The 19282-nt window shown below is 39.4% G+C and overlaps 2 protein-coding genes across 2 annotated transcripts in view; both read right to left on the bottom strand.

Annotated features, from left to right (window-relative positions):
• CAC2 (acetyl Co-enzyme a carboxylase biotin carboxylase subunit) overlaps positions 1-19282 on the bottom strand; it is a 201931-nt gene that overhangs the window by 116530 nt on the left and 66119 nt on the right.
• On the bottom strand, positions 4327-7301 carry LOC149138190 (uncharacterized). The gene is made up of 2 exons (XM_089449082.1): positions 5401-7301; positions 4327-5240 (listed from the first exon to the last, which is right to left on the bottom strand). The coding sequence occupies exons 1-2, from the start codon at positions 7205-7207 to the stop codon at positions 4594-4596; spliced, it is 2454 nt and encodes an 817-aa protein (XP_089305208.1). The 5' UTR covers positions 7208-7301; the 3' UTR covers positions 4327-4593.

Here is a 19282-nt window from a genome sequence, read left to right as displayed (position 1 = left end):
AAGAGTAGTAACTCCTCATGACTATGACAAATGCATGCTCAGCCATGACCCCTGACCTCACAAATTTACAAAGCTTCATATGTGAAGCAAAGCAATATCTTTATCACAGACGCTTCACTCACGCTAACCCAGCAAATATTAAAAACTTTCTTTGAGAACTTTTAACAAACATTTAGCAAGCAGTGCTTTAGTCAAACACTTTGTAGATAAAGTGGAAACACTTGTAACGTAAATAAATATGAGAGGCAAATGCTTAAGAGAGTTACAATGCTCAAATGAGTTTGAGGAATCTGACACAACTCTAGCAATGTAGTAGTCCAATTCAGCCTTGAGAAATGATAACACTTGTCTCAAGAAGTAACTTGGCCCTCAAGATAATCTCGGTCCAGTACAATGTTGCACGAAGCGGGAGCGAAGCGGAAGCGCGGAGCGCGGAAGCGTCATTTTCCAAAAATCTAGGAAGCGAAGCGTCCGCGGAAGCGTCTGCTATATATATATTTTTTTTTTATTTTTTTGCATTTATACTCAAAACAAACATCCCAAATACCAAATTAATTGTAGAAGACATGAAAACATGCATATTTTTGCATAAATCAAGATAGATATGGCATCCATGATTCCATTGTAGTTACTAGTATGTACAACAATCATCTATATTCTAGCTATTACAAACATACATCAAATTTTTAAGCGGATATACGAATCTCTGTGGCACATTTTGGTTAAAAAACCGAAGTTTGCACTTAACACTTCGCTTTGGTGCAACCATATACTACATATGGTATAACAAAGACCCGACAGTGACAAGGCCTTGTGGCATCAGATATGATATAGTCGTAACCATATGATAAACATAAGCTCAATTGAACCGACAGATGATATGTTTGAGTTCCGCATGGCATATATTTGATAACTTTGGCATATGCATTATAACCAAAGTCCGACGGTGCGCCATCCGTGATTGGATATGATAATTATAAAAAATGTAACCTTGGCATATGAGCGCATGAACTCCGATAGTTATGTAACTCCCCTCAGTGGTGTGGCAAACATTGACGGTGTAATATTACTCCGACCCGTGGCATATATCAAATATAACCAAAGTTTGACATAGCTCCCTGCAGAATATTCGTGATATACGATTTGACTTTGGAATATGGTGTTGCCGTAAAATTTCTCCACGCCGAGTTTGGTGGAGATTCCTATGATATTTGGAGTGTTGCTAACCAACTCCGGAATGCCAAATATAATGAACCAGCGGACATATAAACCAAAGTTTAGACATACTCCGCCATATTGACTTCGCGCTGAGTTGCTGCTATCCATGAGTTTCAAGCATTGATAACATTGTCTAATGGTTTAGCGGGGCTGCTAGGTTGGCGGGGCTCCACCAATCCTTACCCCCATTAGCATTACAACAAAACTTTAAATAAGACTTGTGCGTCACCATAAATAAAATAAACTCATAGCGGATGGTAAGCGGATATTCCAGGAATCGTTTCAAAAAATAGGAATCGCGCTTCAGAAAAACCGGAATCGCGCTTCGCCTGGAGGTTCCGGAACGCTTCCGTACGGGACGCGATTCCGGCTTAGGATCCGGGGGGGCGGGGGGCGATTCCTGCAACTATGGTCCAGTAGATAGATTCAGGTTTCAGCAAATGTATTCGGCTCTGGCAAATAAACTAGCCTCCAGAAAATTAACTCAACCCAACAAATAAACTCGACCCCAATAGATAAATCTGGCTCCAGCAAATAAACTAATCCCAACAAATCAACTTGGCCCCAATAAATAATTTGGCTCTGACAAATAAACTAAACCCAACGAATAAACTGGGTTTTGGTAATTTGAGACTTCGAAAAGTCACTTACAACAATTATTCTTTGGCAAATAGATTAAGAATTGTAACCCAGGAACTTGGCTCCTTTATTCTTTAGGAACAATACGGCAATACGAAAAACTTGGATTTTAACCCACAGCTAGCCAAAATCATGCTTTGATGCCACTGTAATATCCCTTTTGGATATTTTCGTTAAATTTATGAAATTTTTCTTCTAAAAAATATGTCGTGAATTTTTATTCAAAATTAGCATGAAAAATCATCAATTATGCCAGATAAATAGGTAGCATAAAAACCAAAATAAATAATGTTGTTACTCTGGCAAATTGGAAATAAAATTACAGCGATCACAATACAAGACAAACGCAGCAAATCTCAGCTCTATTATATTAGTATAAATATTGAAATTACATGCCCATACAAATAGTTTATGTACGGCTGAGATAGAACCCTCCAAATAGCTGCAAACTGGATCCAGACTCAAAATAATCTACTGCAACAGTGAATCTGACCTCCTAAACTAGAACTGCAACTGAAATTATAGCTCAAATCGAGAATTTGGATGATCCTCACTCCAATACATGCATCTGCTCCAGATCTGATTTCCAAATATGTTGCTGAAGCTCCATGAGATTTCTGGATGAAATCTCCTCAACAATGGGTTGGACTTTCGACCAAATCACAAAACGAAAGCTGAGAACCACATTCCCAAAACCTCTCCAATAAGAAAATATTACCAAACCAAGATGTTCTAAATGATTTGTTTCCCCTCCTTTTATAGATCTAACAGATCCCTCTCCATCCTTCTAAAAGCATTTATTTTATTATTTTATTTTCATTCTAGAAGATTCTCCCCTTTACTTTATTTAAGTGACTTTTATTTTATTTTATTTAAGTCACCTTTCCCCTTCTGGCCTTTTTAAGCATTTTTTTCCCTTTTTTTTAATTTAATTGGTGACTAATTAAAATCACTTTTAATCTGGTAAAACGGAAAATCCACCTCTACGATCTCTCCAGCCACTGAGAGTCACTTTTCACCACCCCATCCTGTAGATCTCCTCATTCTAGTTCCAATGAGATATTACATTATGGTGTTTCATCAAATACTCCTTTGTTAAGCGTATTCAATTAAGATATGATCAATGATAACCCCCTTTTACAGGAATTGTCGGAATGCGGCAGAACCAAGAATAAGCTATGTAGAATTGACCCTGATGATGAATTATGCCAAGCCAACTCCATCGGACCTCATAAGACTCCTCCAATGCCCTCTGGGCCCTCTAATGACGTAATTCGCTCCTGTAAACTAGTTGCTACCAACCCTGGAAATCCATTTTGACTGCATAATAAGGTAAAAAATTGAAAATGCGGACATTACATATCTGAGGGGCACGATGGAGTATGACATGAGACATGTTGGAGGCGGTGAAGTGAAGTAGCAGGGGCATATAGACACATATTTGGGCAAGCAGTGCAACGAATAGGAAGAGCAACTCAAGGTGTTTCTTTAGCTTGGGATAAAAGATGATATCCTAGTTTAACAAGAAACAGATTTCTATGGCACTTAACTAAGTATATGGTAGCTAGTATAGCAAGTTGTGAGGCCATTTGGCTATGCAAGTTGACTGCAGGTTTATTTGATCAGGGGTTGGATCCCACAATGATTTCTATGATAATCAAATTTGTATCAAACTCTTTGAGAGTCTAGACTTTCATTACAGGTCCTAGCGCATAGAAGATCAGATATCACTTCATTCGAGACACGATTCAAAAGAGGGCAGTGAAGCTCTAGTATATTCCCACCAATCAAAAAGGAGTTGATATTCTGACCAAGCCCTTAGCAAAACAGAAGTTTGAAGCATCTAGAGATAGATTTGGATTGGTGCAAAATTATTTCGTTACTAAGAGTGTTAAGAAATATAGCTCATGCAAAAGTTTCTTGCATAGGTCAGGTGTGAACATGCGAGAAGTAGTTTAAGACAACTTCTAGTGACCACTTAGTAAAAGTGGGAAACAATATCTGTTGGAAATACTGAGAGGGGAGGTGAATTAGTATTTCTTATTAATTGTTCTAGTGATTACCAAAAGCATATATAGATGTATATATATATAGAACACAGAAATCAACAGCTGGAATTAATGCTTTTATTAAGCACAACACAATGCAATGAAATAAATACAATATAAGTATATATATGATTGTGATTAGTTGCCAAGCTCCAACTTGGACTTCAGTGAGGCTCCAACCTCCAGAGCACCAACTCTGTTTTGCAGTGGTTCTGCACTTAGGAGCACCTACCCCCAAGGACTTCGGTCCTGTTCAGTTCTGAGGCTCCAACCTCTTGGGCTCCAACCCAACCTTGGTATAAACCAATGTTTTACAACTCGGACTCGGACTCGGACTCGGCCGAGGATCGACTCCGACTCGGACTCCGACTCGGTAATGACTCGGCCGGCTCGATTTCAATGACTCGGTCGTTGTAAAAAATACATTAAATATTTATTTTTTTATAAAAAAACATAATTTTAAATATTTTAAACATAATTTTAAAGATTTTCATTCAAGTTTCCAAACACACAACATTATAATATACATGGAAGACAACATATGATCAAAGTAGGCTCATGAACCAATCCATTATATCAAAATGGTACGGTGGTACCCAATGGCAATAGTAAATACATAGTCAACTGTAGTCTGTCATACATGATCAAAGACTCAAGAGTCAAAACAAAATACAAATAACCAAGGAGGCTAGTAGCTACTGCCAGAGGAGCCAAGATCATCTCGACCAATCTCTGGATCATCATCATCAGAGTCAGACAAGGGGCCCCATGGCTCCTCCTCATCATCATCGTCTCCAACTGCAACTGTAGAAGTGGTGCCAGTACCACTAGGTTGTGCAGCAGATGCAAGCTGAGATAGAGTACAAATGCGGCTGCGCTTCTGTCGTGGCTGAGCAGAGGAAGGCGAAGCACCTACAACTGGAGTCCTACTAGCTGGCTGTGAGACTGAGGCTGGTGGATTGGGATCTGCATTCAACTGAACATGCTGCAGTGGATCTCCAACATCAAGATCATCAAGATCCTCATCAGGATCAAACTCTGGTAGACGACTCTCCACTACCCAATCTGATGTTGGATCAATGTCTTCCAACACAATGGGATCTGAATCAGGTCTTTTGTTCAGCAATTGGTTCCGTCTGAGCCGAAGGTTGTATTGGACAAAAACTAGATCATTCAACCGTTTTTGCTCCAAACGGTTTCTCTTCTTTGTGTGAATCCTCTCAAAGACAGACCAATTGCGCTCACACCCAGATGCACTGCAAGTTTGACTCAAAATACGAATTGCAAACCTTTGCAATTCAGGGCACTGGCCACCAAAGGCCTCCCACCATTGTGCTGCAAAAAACATAGGAGTGTAATGAATTATGAGTTAGATGAAGGCTGAAGCTCAACAAAATTACAAATTATATCTAACTTTCAAATTATAAATGATTTAACAAACTTTAATAAAAAAAGTAAAACCATTAAGAAATTGAAAATTGAAATTTTTGTTTACCTGGCTCATCTGCTTCTCTTGCAATCTTTGCTAGGTTCTTCCCAAAGGTACCTGTTGCATTGCTGAAGGATGTGACCTGCTGATGTATCAGCAGCTGATCAGACTCCGATGGGACCATGCGCTCAATGCAATCAACCAGTCCATCTCTGACCTCCCCCCTCAAAGCTCCTGACTTCTTAGCTTTATAATGATACCGTGGGTTCAAAAAATACCCAGCTGCATGTATAGGGCGATGGAGTTGATTGTTCCATCTTTCATCAATGATTGCCCAAATGGGCCCATACTTTGCCACTCTATCCTTGTATGCTGTCTTTATTTGCTCCTTTGCTTGATCCATAGCCTCATAAATGAAGCCCATAGCCAACCTTTCCCCATCCACCAACCGCAACACCTTAACTAGTGGCTCAGCAAGCTTCACAATCTCTGCTGCCTTTCTCCAAAAAGTTTCATCATGGACTTTCCTTTTCAATTCTCTGCCTTCTGGTTTGTTAGACCAACTGCTTTGATTCCATTCATCACTGGAAAACATCTTTTGCAAGTTTCTATGTTGGGAAAGCATAGATTGCAATGTCAAAAAATGTGTAGCAAATCTAGTGATGGCAGGCCTAATAATATCCTTGCCTCCAGTGTGTTTCCTCATGAGACTCAAAACCAGTGTATGATTGTAGATAAATTTTGTTATGCTTTTGGCATTATCTACAGTGTTTCTGACCCAATCTAATTTTCCAATATCCTCAAGCATGAGGTCTATGCAATGTGCAGCGCTTGGGGTCCAAAAGATGGTCTTGTGTTTTTCCTCTAACAGTCTACCAGCAAGAACATAGTTAGAGGCATTGTCTGTGATGATTTGAACAACATTAGCCACCCCCACATCCTGAATAACCTCATCCAATAGCTGAAACAACAAGTGGCCATCTTTTACCTTATCAGATGCATCAACTGATTTTAAAAACATGGTTCCCTGTGGGCAGAAGACAAGAAAGTTTATGATGGTACGGTTTCTTTGATCAGTCCATCCATCTGACATGATGGTACACCCTGTTCTTGCCCATGATTCCTTGAAATCTTGCAAATACTCATTAATTGATTGAATTTCTTTCTGCAAACGAAACCCTCTTAGCTCTTGCATAGTAGGGCCTTTGAAGCCTTTTCCAGCAGCATGTATGGCCTCAAACATAGGCTCATAATATGGTGAACGAGCAGCATTAAAGGGGATATCAGCATCATACCACCATCTAGCTATGTAGTCACAAGCAGTCTCCCTCAATTCTTTCTTCCAATGGTCATCTAAAGTGGGCTGAGCAAGACCTTTACTAATACTAACTTCAGGACCATGTGCATCTGATGGAGAGGAGCCTGAGTGAGTGAAAAAACTTTTGATAGTCCCATCACCCTTCATTCTACCCTTTCCCTTATCTTGAACAGAAGCAAAAGAGGGAGGAACATAACGGAAAGGGTTTGATGCATCAGTTTGAGGGATAGAGGAAGAACCCTCAAACTCATAGTGGGGGTTGGCAGCCATCATTCTTTGTATCTCCCTCTTCCTCCCAATTTCAGCCTGTATCTCTTTTTGCCTAGTCTTTTCTTCTTTAAATTTTTCAAAGCTTTCCAGCAAATTCTTTCTAATCTCCCCAATTTGATCAGAGGGACATGCAGTAATATTGCCTTTAATCCCTGCCAAGTGTTGTTTCAGCCTATGAATCCCCCCAGGACCTGACTTAATTTTCCTATGGCAAAACTTGCAACACATCTCACTATCAACCATTTCAACATATGCCCAAGCAGGATCTTTTGCTCTAGGTGCCATTTTTTGACTAGGAAAACAATCTGAAAATGAAAAAAAAAAAAAAAAAAATTGATTCAATGTTCATTTATTTGACTAAAAACACTCTCTAAGCTATCTTGATATGCACCTAAAATTTACTAAGTAAAAACAGATTTATAGAGGTAGAAAAAAATACCTCCAGGCACAAACTGCCTCCTCAAGCTTGCTCCAAGAATCAGCTCCTCAATGCTGCTCCAAATGGCTGCCCAAGAAGCTCCTCACTCCAGCTACAATGCTCCTCCAAGACTCCTCACTGCTGCTCCAAAACAAGCTCAAGAACTGCTCACTAACTCTCAAAGAAGACTCTCACTCAAATGCATAAGACTGCTGTGAGTGAAATGAGAGCATTTGGTTGTCTTAAATAGAGTTTGGGAGGGGGAAATGGACCCCAAAAGCATTTAACAATCTACCATTACCCTTTGGAATCCACAAACCCTACTTAACTTTACCAAATATCAGCAAAAAAGTGAATTTATTTGATAAAATACGCTGCCCAGCCGTCCTTTTAATGACTCGGCCGAGTCAATACGGACCCGGCCGGGTTGACCGAGTCAGCTATGACTCGGCCGAGTCATTGGATGACTCGGCCGAGTCATAGCTGACTCGGTCAGCCGAGCCGGGTTGCTGGCCGGGTCAATGTTTTTGCTAGTGACTCGGTCCGAAACGGCCGTTTCGGTTTCAACTCGGCCGAGTTGTAAAACACTGGTATAAACTGGTATGCTGCTAATCTTTGTTCAGCTGAGGTTCTCCTTCACTCCTACTCTCCTGCCTCTCCTGCCTCTGCTACTTCTACTGCCTCTACTGCCTCTGTTGCTTCTACTGCCTCTACTGTTTTTGCTACCTCACACTCTGGTTCTTCAACACAACAACAGCAGCAACAGTTCTCTGTTTTTACTGTTTTATTCATTCCCATCCCTCTATCCATTCGTTTCCGCTTACACCGCCTCTTCGGCTTCCTCCTCGGTCGCTACGGCTTCCTCTTTGGTCTTGGTAGTTTCCTTTGTCTCTTCGTGCTTCACCAGCACTTCTGAGACACGTTGATTCAGAAAAAGTGAGGATCAAGTCATACGCAAAGGACACATATTCCACAATTGTAACAGCGCTCATGTCTTCTCATGTTAGCAGGCATACACAGGGACTGCTTCATTTAATGGACAGCCACGTCCTATCGCAATCATAATCACCATGATTCACCCCTTTCAACTGACTTTCAGCCTTCTAAACCATTAGAACAGTGATCGTAATCCTTTCGACTTAAAACACCCCACGCATGCCAAAATTCCATTACACAGAGAATATGAGAAAAACAGTCAAAAAGACTGAAGGGCGGACTTCAGCGTGCATTACACCCGTATTTATTTCTGCATCGGGTCCGCGCTTAAATCGCAATCGGCGATTCGTGACTGCCGAGGATCCTTTATATATCAGACCCATGACTCCACCGATGGCCGACAGCCAATCCACCACAGGATGCAATATTATATTAAGCCAATTTATAATGTTTAATCGGGTCCACATGCATTAAAGCAATCGACGTATAGCAGGAGGACAACCCTTTGGGTATTGTGATGTGAGAGTCCCGATAGGGTGGATGCGATATTGCATTCAATCATAACACAATGCCGCAACAGGTCCGCGTACATTATCGCAATCAGAGGTTTCGGTGGTGGCACATAGCCGAACCGCCGATTAGCGTTGTCACCAATATACATATATATGTCCATATATATATAAACTTCTCTGCCGATAGTGTGTTTGCCATATATATATATATATATATATATATATATGTTTTGGCCTCCGTTTGCCCTCCAATAGTGTTAAACGCCATATAACTATGTTTTTGCCGCCGATGGATAAACGCATATATGTATAAACCTTCCGCCTCCGTTTGCGTTAAATGCATATTTATACCGTTTTTAACCGCCGATAATGTTAAAACATGCATACATGGGTTTTATGATCTCCTTATAGCTCTGCTTGTTCCTTTGTTGCTCCGATCGTTGTCTGCGCCCTCTGTTAGTTCTGTTTGCTCCTATACTTTGGCATATATGTATGGTATATATATGGCTCCTCTGTAGCTCCGATAGCCCTATTTTGGCATATATGGTCCCCAAACGTTGTTTAAATGCATGCACATATATATATATATATATATATATATATATATATCTGAGTTTTGCTCCTCTTGGCTCCGTCTACTCCTCTTGGCTCCTCTTGGCTCTGTTTGCTCCTCGAATATTGCCATATTGACATCAATGACAATCTGTGTCCAACAATCTCCCCCTTTGTTATTGATGGCAATATTCTTCTGCTCTCCCCCTTTGACATCAATGGCAAAGGAATGCATACAGACTCCCCCTGTCAAACTGCTCCCCCTGTCCTGTTACATCCTTATGAATGAATTTGAGTGATTATAAAGAAATAACCCCCATCTTTTGACGCAGATGTTTGAATGCTTCTTGAGGAAGAGGTTTTGTGAAAATATCAGCTATCTGCTCCTTAGTACTGATATATTCCAGGACAATGTTTTGTTCAGCGACTTGCTCACGGAGGAAATGATACTTGATTGGTATGTGTTTGGTTCTTGAGTGCATCACTGGATTTTTGCTGAGACTGATAGCACTTGTGTTGTCACAATAGACGGTAATTGGTTGATCTGTACATATGTCGACATCTTTTAGAGCTTCCTTCATCCATAGTATCTGAGTAAAACAGTGTACTGCAGCAATATACTCGGCTTCAGCTGCGGATAATGATATGGATGACTTTTTTTTTCTAAGCCAGGATACTAAACAATCTCCTAGGAAGAACGCATGTCCACTAGTACTTTTCTAATCATTTATACTTCCAACCCAATCAGCACCGATGTATGCAGTTACAGTCAGTGTTGAGCTCTTTGGGTACCAAAGACCGAAATCAGAAGTTCCTTTCAAATATCTCAAAATTCTTTTTACAGCTAATAAATGGGATTGTTTGAGAGCAGACTGAAATCTTCCCACCATTCCTACTGCCTGCATTATGTTTGGTCTTATAGCTGTTAAGTATAGAAGGGCTCCAATCATTGACCTGTAATGAGTTGAATCTACTAGAAGGGAGTCATCATCTTTGCTCAATTTGCAGTTTGTGGTAATAGGTGTGCTCATGGGTGCTCAGTCCTCCATTCCATATTTTTTGAGCATGTCTTTTAGATATTTGGTTCGAGATATACACAATCCTGCTCTTGTTTGAGATACTTGAAGTCCAAGGAAGTGAGACAGCTCTCCTATCATTGACATCTCAAACACTTTTGACATGTTTTGAGAAAATTCATGGCTCATTTCATCATTATTACTAGCAAAAATCAGATCATCGACATAAACAAGAGTAACTAGTAACTTACCTTCATCTGCCTTTATGTATAGATTACTTCCAGCCACTCCCTTTTTGAAGCCTTGTTGTTGTAAATAGTGATCCAATCTTGCATACCAAGCTCTAGGAGCTTGTTTCAACCCATATTATGTATAGATTACTTCCAGCCACTCCCTTTTTGAAGCCTTGTTGTTGTAAATAGTGATCCAATCTTGCATGCCAAGCTCTAGGAGCTTGTTTCAACCCATATAAAGCCTTTTTCAACTTACAGACTAAGTCCTTTCCTGCTGTTAGATCAAACCCTTCTGGCTGCTCCATGTAGACTTCCTCCTTGAGTTCCCCATTTAAAAATGTTGATTTCACGTCCATTTGATAGATTTTGAATCCTTTTGAGCAAGCAAATGCCAAGAACATCCTGATAGCTTCCATATGGGCTACTAGTGCAAAAGTCTCTTCAAAGTCAATTCCTTCAATTTGTGAATAGCCCTTTCTGATAACATGTCCTTCCTCATTCATTTTATTTTTGAACAACCATTTGGTTCCTATTATGTTTTTGTCCTTTGGACGAGGTACCAGCTCCCATGTCGTGTTTTTCTCAATTTGGGACATTTCTTCTTCCATGGCTTTTACCCAATGAGGATCCTTACTTGCTTCTACAAATGTTTCTGGTTCTATCATAGATAGAAGGGTAATGACTTTTCTCTTGGGTGTAATTGTTATCCTTCTTCAGGTCTGCACACCTTCAACTCTGTCACCAATAATCTGCTCTTCTGGATGATATCATTGGACAATGGACATACTTCATCTTTGAAGGGGTATGAGGTGGTTCTCTTTCCTCTTCTTCTTCCTCGTCTATTTCTTCTTCTTTAGGTTCTTCTTCTTCAATGAGAAAGTCATCTTCATGTTCTTCAATTTCCTTTTCTGGAAGATCTTCATCAGCCTTTACATCAATGCCTTCCACTATTTTCTTCAGTCGACAATTGTAGCACTTGTAAGCCTTGCTCCGTGTAGAGTATCCAAGAAATATCCCTTCATCAACCCGAGAATCAAACTTTCCTGGTGAGCCATCATTGATTTTTATGAAGCACTTGCTTCCAAAGATCTTCAAGTACTTCACTGAAGCAGGTCTTCCTTTCCATAACTCATAAGGAGTTTTTTCACAATTTGGTATTAATTGAGTTCGATTCAATGTATAGACAGTTGTCCCTACTGCTTCTCTCCAGAATTTAGGCTGCAAGTCTGCTGCTAATAACATTGTTCTTGCCATTTCTTGGACTGTTCGGTTTCTTCTTTCAACTACCCCATTTTGCTGAGGTGTTCTGGCAGCAGAGAATTCCCTTTTAATTCCATGAATATTACAAAACTCACTAAACTCGTTTGATGTGAATTCTCCCCCTCTGTCTGTTCTGAGGCACTTAATTTTTGAATCTTTTTCATTTTCTGCAAAGGCTTTTAGATTCTTAAAACACTCAAAAGTTTCAAATTTATACTTTATAAAATATATCCACATCATTCTAGTATAGTCATCAACAAATAACACAAAACACATTTCTCCTTGGAGTGCCTGATTTCTAGTTGGCCCACACACATCAACATGGATGATCTCCAAGGGCTTCAATGTAGAGAGCTCCTTTGTCTTGTGGCCGGTTCTGGTTTGCTTTCCATGTTGACATGGACCACATACTCCTTGATTTGGTTTGAACAGCCTTGGGATGTCTCGTACAGCTTTGATCTCGCTGATATTGATCAGATTTTCGAAGCTTGTATGTCCAAGTCACTTGTGCCACAGCCAACTTTCATTCGTCTGACTCAGGTAGCATTTATTTTCTTGAATCTTGTTCAAAATGTAAATGTTGTTTGGTGTTCTCACCCCTTTTGCCACAAGTCCCCCTGAGGCAGAGTTCCTTATTTCACAGTCTTTGGTGCTAAAGACAACCTTATGTCCTTGATCACAGATTTGGCTGACGCTCAGGAGGTTGTGTTTGAGTCCGTCAACTAGCAGAGCATCTTGAGCTTTTCCTTTTCCATTGATCAGAGTAACAGTTCCTTTTCCTACAATTCTACCAGATCCGCTTCCAAAGGACACATTCCCTTCCTTTTTGCTCAGTGAGACAAACTTCCTTCTATCTCCTGTCATGTGTCTGGAGCACCCACTATCCACAAACCAATGGTTTCCATTATTTTGAGCATATAGAGCCAGGCCGCATTTATCCATGTTGGAGTTCTTACTACTCGTCTTTCTTCCTTTGAGTGGGCAATCTTGTTCATAGTGTCCATTATTATAGCAGAAAGAGCAAATCAAATCAAATTTGGTCATGGGATCAAATGAATTGAAGGTTTTGATTTGTCCCTGCCTTTTGGGTGCATATGAATTGATTATTCGGTCCTTTAGATTTGGCGTTTCACTTCTGCGAGCCATGCAATGTCGGGCTTGATGACCTAAGTTTTTACAGTGAAAATAGTGTCCAAGAAAGATGGTTTTGTACCTGTTGAAGCAACCACGGTTTGAGTCGATTTCCTTCCTGGGAATTACTCCTCCCTCAATCTTTGGATTTGCGATGGGCCCTTTGTGGAGTACAGGTTTGTATTTGCTGTAGTGTCCATGATTCGACTCCACAATCTTCTTTGGAATAATTCTCTCTTCATTCTTTGGATCTGGGATGCACTTTTGATAACATACTTTTTCTTCTTTTGGATTGCAGAAAGTGCATCAGCATAGCTTTTCGCACTATTCTTAGTGCTTGAGGATTCTCCTTTGAAACCTATTCCAGACTTGTCATGTTGAGGTTCTTTATTTTTCAGAATAGTCTCAAGTATTTGAAAGCTTTTACAGCCCTTTTTAATTTGCTCCAACTCCTTTCTCAGAGACACTATTCCGGCCTCACGTTCTTCACAAGTCTCTTCTTTTTCTTTAAGCTTTGCTTCCAAGAGATCTTCTCTCCTTCTTGTTTCCTCGTTTTCCACTTTGAGAGAAATGATTTTGTTCCGTAGTTTCTCATTTTCTTCAATGGCACTTATTAACAGTTCATCTACATTTCCTTCCAACCCTGAGTCATCATCATCTGCAAGTGTCATGAATAATGTTTCTTGGCTTTCATCATGATCACTTTCCTCATCTGATTTCTTTTTTATGACCATAAACTCATCCTCATCAGACTCATCTTACTTAGAGAAGAAGTTCTTCTTATTGAACCCTTTCTTTTTGTTTCTTTTAGAATTTCCTTCATCATCACTGTCATGTTTATGAGGACATTTTGCTGTATAATGACCTATTTTTCCACGTTTAAAACAGATAAGGGGATACTTGCCTTTAAGATTAGATCCTTTCTTCAGCTTTTGTACAAATTGAGCCAATTCGGATTCCACATCTGACTCATCACTACAGTCATTCCTTTCTTTCCCCTTCTTTGACTTTGAGGCCTTGAATGTTGCATCTTTGGAGCTTAGGCCACCTTTCCTCATTTCATAGGCAGTGAGAATTCCATGAAGTTCATCCATTTTGAGGGTATCTAGATCCTTTGCTTCTTCTATAGCGCTTATTTTGGAGTCAAATCTGTCTGGAAGAGACCTTAATACCTTTTGAACAATGGTACTTTCTTCAATTTTTTCGTCCAATCCTTTCAGAGAGTTTACCACTTCAACTACTCGGAGGAGGTATGTTGCAATATCTTCTTCATCTTCCATCCTCAAACTTTCAAATTGTCTTATGTGAGTTTGAAGCTTTGCCTTCTTGACTTTTGAGTCTCCGTCGTATAAGCCAACTATCTTCTCCCACATTTCTTTGGGAGAGGTACAGTGCATGACTTTTGTAAACTAGGAATCAGTGATTCCACTACTGATGGAGTTAAAGGCCTTTGCATTTGCGATGTAGGCTTTCCTCTCATCTGGATATGTTGGAAGAATGGTAGTCATTTGGTATTCATTTTAAACAAAATCCCAGACTTCAGGTCCAAGGGACATTAAATAGTAAGTCATTCTTTTTTCCCATAAGCCAAAGTTAGTGCCATCGAACAGAGGAGGTCTTCCTGATGCTTCGTGATTTCTCATCATGGCTGCGGATCCTTCTTCAAGCTGTTAGGCTAGTATGAAGAAGCCTGCTCTGATACCAATTGTTGGAAATATTGAGGGGGGGGTGAATCAGTATTTATTTTTAATTGTTCTAGTGATTACCAAAAGCATATATAGATGTATATATATATATATAGAACACAGAAATCAACAGCTGGAATTAATGCTTTTATTAAACACAACACAGTGCAATGAAATAAATACAATAAAAGTATATATCTAATTGTGATTAGTTGCCAAGCTCCAACTTGGACTTTAGTGAGGCTCCAACCTCCAGAGCAGCAACTCTATTTTGCAATGGTTCTGCACTTAGGAGCACCTACCCCCAAGGACTTCAGTCCTGTTCAGTTCTGAGGCTCCAAACCAACCTTGGTATAAACTGGTATGCTACTAATCTCTGTTCAGCTGAGGTTCTCCTTCACTCCTACTCTCCTGCCTCTGCTGCTTCTGCTGCCTCTACTGCTTCTGCTACCTCACACTTTGGTTCTTCAGCACAACAACAACAGCAACAGTTCTCTGTTTTTACTGTTTTATTCATTCCCATCCCTCTGTCCATTCATTTCCGCTTACACCTCTTCGGCTTCCTCCTCAGTCGTTGCGGCTTCCTCTTTGGTCTCTATGGTTTCCTTTGTCTCTTCGTGCTTCACCAGCACTTCTGAGACTCGTTGATTCAGAAAAAGAGAGGATCGAGTCATACGCAGAGGACACATATTCCACAATTGTAACAGCGCTCCTGTCTTCTCATGATAGCAGGCATACACAGGGACTGCTTCATTTAATGGGCAGCCACGTCCTATCGCAATCATAATCGCCATGATTCACCCCTTTCAACTGACTTTCATCCTTTTGAACCATCGTAAGCCTTTCGGCTTAAAACACCCCACGCATGCCAAAATTCCATTACACAGAGAATATGAAAAAAACAGTCAAAAAGACTGAAGGGCGGACTTCAAGGTGCATTACACCCGTATTTATTTCTGCATCGGGTCCACGCTTAAATCGCAATCGGCGATTCGTGACTGCCAAGGATCCTTTATATATCGGACCCATGACTCCGTCTATCGCCGACAACCGATCCACCACGGGATGCGATATTATATTAAGCCAAGTTATAATGTTTAATCGGGTCAACATGCATTATCGCAATCGGCGCATAGCAGGAGGACAACACTTTGGGTATTGCGATGTGAGAGTCCCGATAATGCGGATGCGATATTGCATTCAATCATAACACAATGCCGCAGCAGGTCTGCGTACATTATCGCAATCGGAGGTTTCGGTGGTGGCACATAGCCGAACCGCCGATTAGCGTTGTCGCCGATATACATATATATGTCGATATATATATAAACTTCTCCGCCGATAGTGTGTTTGCCATATATATATGTTTTGGCCTCTGTTTGCCCTTCGATAGTGTTAAACGCTATATAACTATGTTTTTGCCGTCGATGGGTAAATGCATATATGTATAAACCTTCCACGTCCATTTGCGTTAAATGCATATTTATATGGTTTCTAACCGCCGATAATGTTAAAACATGCATACATGGGTTTTACAGACTCCTTATAGCTTTGCTTGTTCCTCTATTGCTCTGATGGATGTCTGCGTCCTCCATTAGTTCTGTTTGCTCCTGTACTTTGGCATATATGTATGGTATATATATGGCTCCTCTGTAGCTTCGATAGCCCTATTTTGGCATATATGGTCCCCGAACGCTGTTTAAATGCATGCGCATATATATATATATATATATATATATATATATATATATATGTATGTGTTCTGCTCCTCTTGGCTCCGTCTGATCCTCTTGACTCCATCTGCTCCTCTTGACTCCATTTGCTCCTCAAATATTGCCCTATTGACATCAATGACAATTTGTGTCCAAAAATATCATCTGTAATTTCCCTTAAAAAAATACGAGGGAAATTCAAGTTTCCTATATTCTTCTAATCTTAGAAATCTAAATAAAATATTCTAGAGATGATAGAATATTAGTGAATTAGATTTTCTCTAATCATAGGCATACACCACATTGTTGAGATAAAGTGCTTGCTAGAATTAAGTAGATTAGTAGTTCATATATGGAAATTAATAGCTAGGATTGAGGAGACTAATTATCTCTCAAAGCATAAATAGGATGGGAGAAGTTGAAACAAATGAGAACACTTGAGAGAGGTAGAGGCCAAGAGAAGGAGGAGAGTGCATCTAACAGAAGAAAATGAAAATCCATTATCGGGAACAACAAGAAGGAATCCATACAATAGAAGCATCATACAAGTGTACAATCATAGGTGCTACCTTCTTTCTTCTACAAAACCATAGTTTCGATATGATTCTTCTGGATCCATCACAACATGTTTTTGAGTCGACGGTTCGAGCCAGCACGTGTGGCTCATCATCAAGACATTAATGAGAAGTTTTATCCAATCTCATTTAATAAATAGGTAAGAGATGTTGGCGGAGAAACTCAAAAAAATCAAAAAATGGATAAAGAATCCAATAAGGTTAGGTCAAAATTAACATTATTGGATTCTTTATCCATTTTTATGATTTCTTTTTAGTTTCTCCCCCAACATCTCTCACCTATTTATTCAACGAGACTGGATCAGATTTCTCATTAGTGTCCTGATGATGAGCCACACTTGTTGGCTCAAAACATCAACTCAAAATCACATTGTGATGGATCTAAAAGAATCATATCAAAATTGTTCACATCACAGAAGCCTAAACTCAGAAAGTACCATACCTCTATTTCAGTAGCTCAACTTAATAGCATATTGCTAACAATCATCATAGTCAAATCTCTAAATCAACCATTGGGAAGCACTCTCATAATTTCAAACACCTCGCCAATTTTCACAACATCAAAATTATTGCTTCTTCCCCCTTTTACCTTCAATGAATCATTAGAGAAGCCCTTGAAATTGAGAAACACCCCAACAATTTTAATCACGAGAATGGATTTAAACCAAGTCAAATGACACGATGACATGGGTCATGGAGGACATAAAAATATGTGTCTAACATGAGACACAACGACCTTGCATACAGGACACTTTACACACAAATTTGTTATATATATATAAAAAAATATAACAAAATAAAAAATTACACAAACAAAAATTCAATATTTTTTAGAATTCGGAAACTAAAAACATTTACAATTTTACATGATCATGATACAAATTCGATCATACAACTTTTTCTCTTGAGCCTATTCTCTTCCTAAAACAATATTTTTTCCAGGATTTGAAGCTATTGTTGCAGACCCACCTCTAGCAGATGGAGCACTAACAGACCCTAAAGAAAATGAAGGGGAGGGGAGATTAAAGGGGGCATCCCTCCCCTCCCTTTAACTTTTTCCAACTGCCCTTGATGATTGAGCCGTGATTTATATGAAATGAGGAAGACAATGGACCCCTGTAGGAAAAAAATTAAATATTGGTGGACAGATCCACATGCACAACACTTGGAATCCCTTATAACACTACATAGTAACCTTGCAACCCCACCTCTAGCAGATGGAGCACTAACATACCCTAAAGAAAAAAAAGGAACGGGAGGGGGGATTATGGGGACATCCATTCCCTCCCTTCAACTTTTTCCAATTGCTCTTGATGATTGAGCCATGATTTCTATGAAATGAGGAAGACAATAGACTCATGCAGGAAAAAAGTTAAATATTGATGGACAAATCCCTAAATCAAGTGTTTAAATATTGATTTGTTCTAAACACTTGCAATCCCTTATAAAATGTTATGAATATAATTTATAGTAAAATAATAGAAAATAACGTAAACAATAATAATCATAATTAATGCTTAATTAACTAAATAGATAGTAAAGTAATGAAGAGGTATGTCCCTAAATACATAACCGTTGTGAAGAGGTACCTGCCTGAGGTATATAAGCAGAGGCCCTCATCCTCACTGTAATCATCTCATATCAATTCTTTTATATAATATTCAATATACAATTACTTGTCCTACAATGGATGTCTTTGTCTTCGAAGTATTCTAAAGATTTTTGTTGCGTATACGAACTTTGTTCGTTACAATGGTATCAGAGCCACGTCTGATTCGGCCTTTGGCCATCAACCCATCCATCAACCTTGTTGTCCTTGTGATCAAGTGTTTCGCTACATAGTTGGAGTTCTCCAATCTGCTAGATTCATCATTAGACCTTTGGCCATTAAAGTTAAAAGAAGAAGAAAAAAAGGATTATCACATTAAAAAAAAAATATATATATATATATAATAGGGTATTAGAAGAAAAAAAATAAAAGCAAAAGTTTAAAAAAACAAAATATAGTCAAAAACAATTAAAAAAGAAAATTAAAAAAAAAAAACATATAAATAATCATATAAAAAATTAATTAAAATTGTAATAAAACAAAAAGAAAAGAGGTTGTCGAAAAAAAAAGGAGAGACTGAGCTATCGTCTAAGACCAGCCACCACAACTCCACGACGCCCGACCACCACCGAAAACCTCCGCCAAGAGGGTGTCACTGTGGAACAAAAATTCCCGACGACAGACATTGGCTGCAAGAAATCCACTAACCCCTGCTGCAACCACTGTAACCTGACGCACTCACCAAGGTCCACCAGTCGCATGTCCGAACATCCAAGAGCAC

This window comes from Pinus tabuliformis, chromosome X, assembly GCF_031772625.1.
Source record: "Pinus tabuliformis cultivar Carrire ecotype Pingquan chromosome X, CPIR1, whole genome shotgun sequence".
NCBI classification, from domain to species: Eukaryota; Viridiplantae; Streptophyta; class Pinopsida; order Pinales; family Pinaceae; genus Pinus; species Pinus tabuliformis.
The sequence above is the reverse complement of the archived record's forward strand: the minus strand, read 5'-3'. Positions and strand labels throughout refer to the sequence as shown.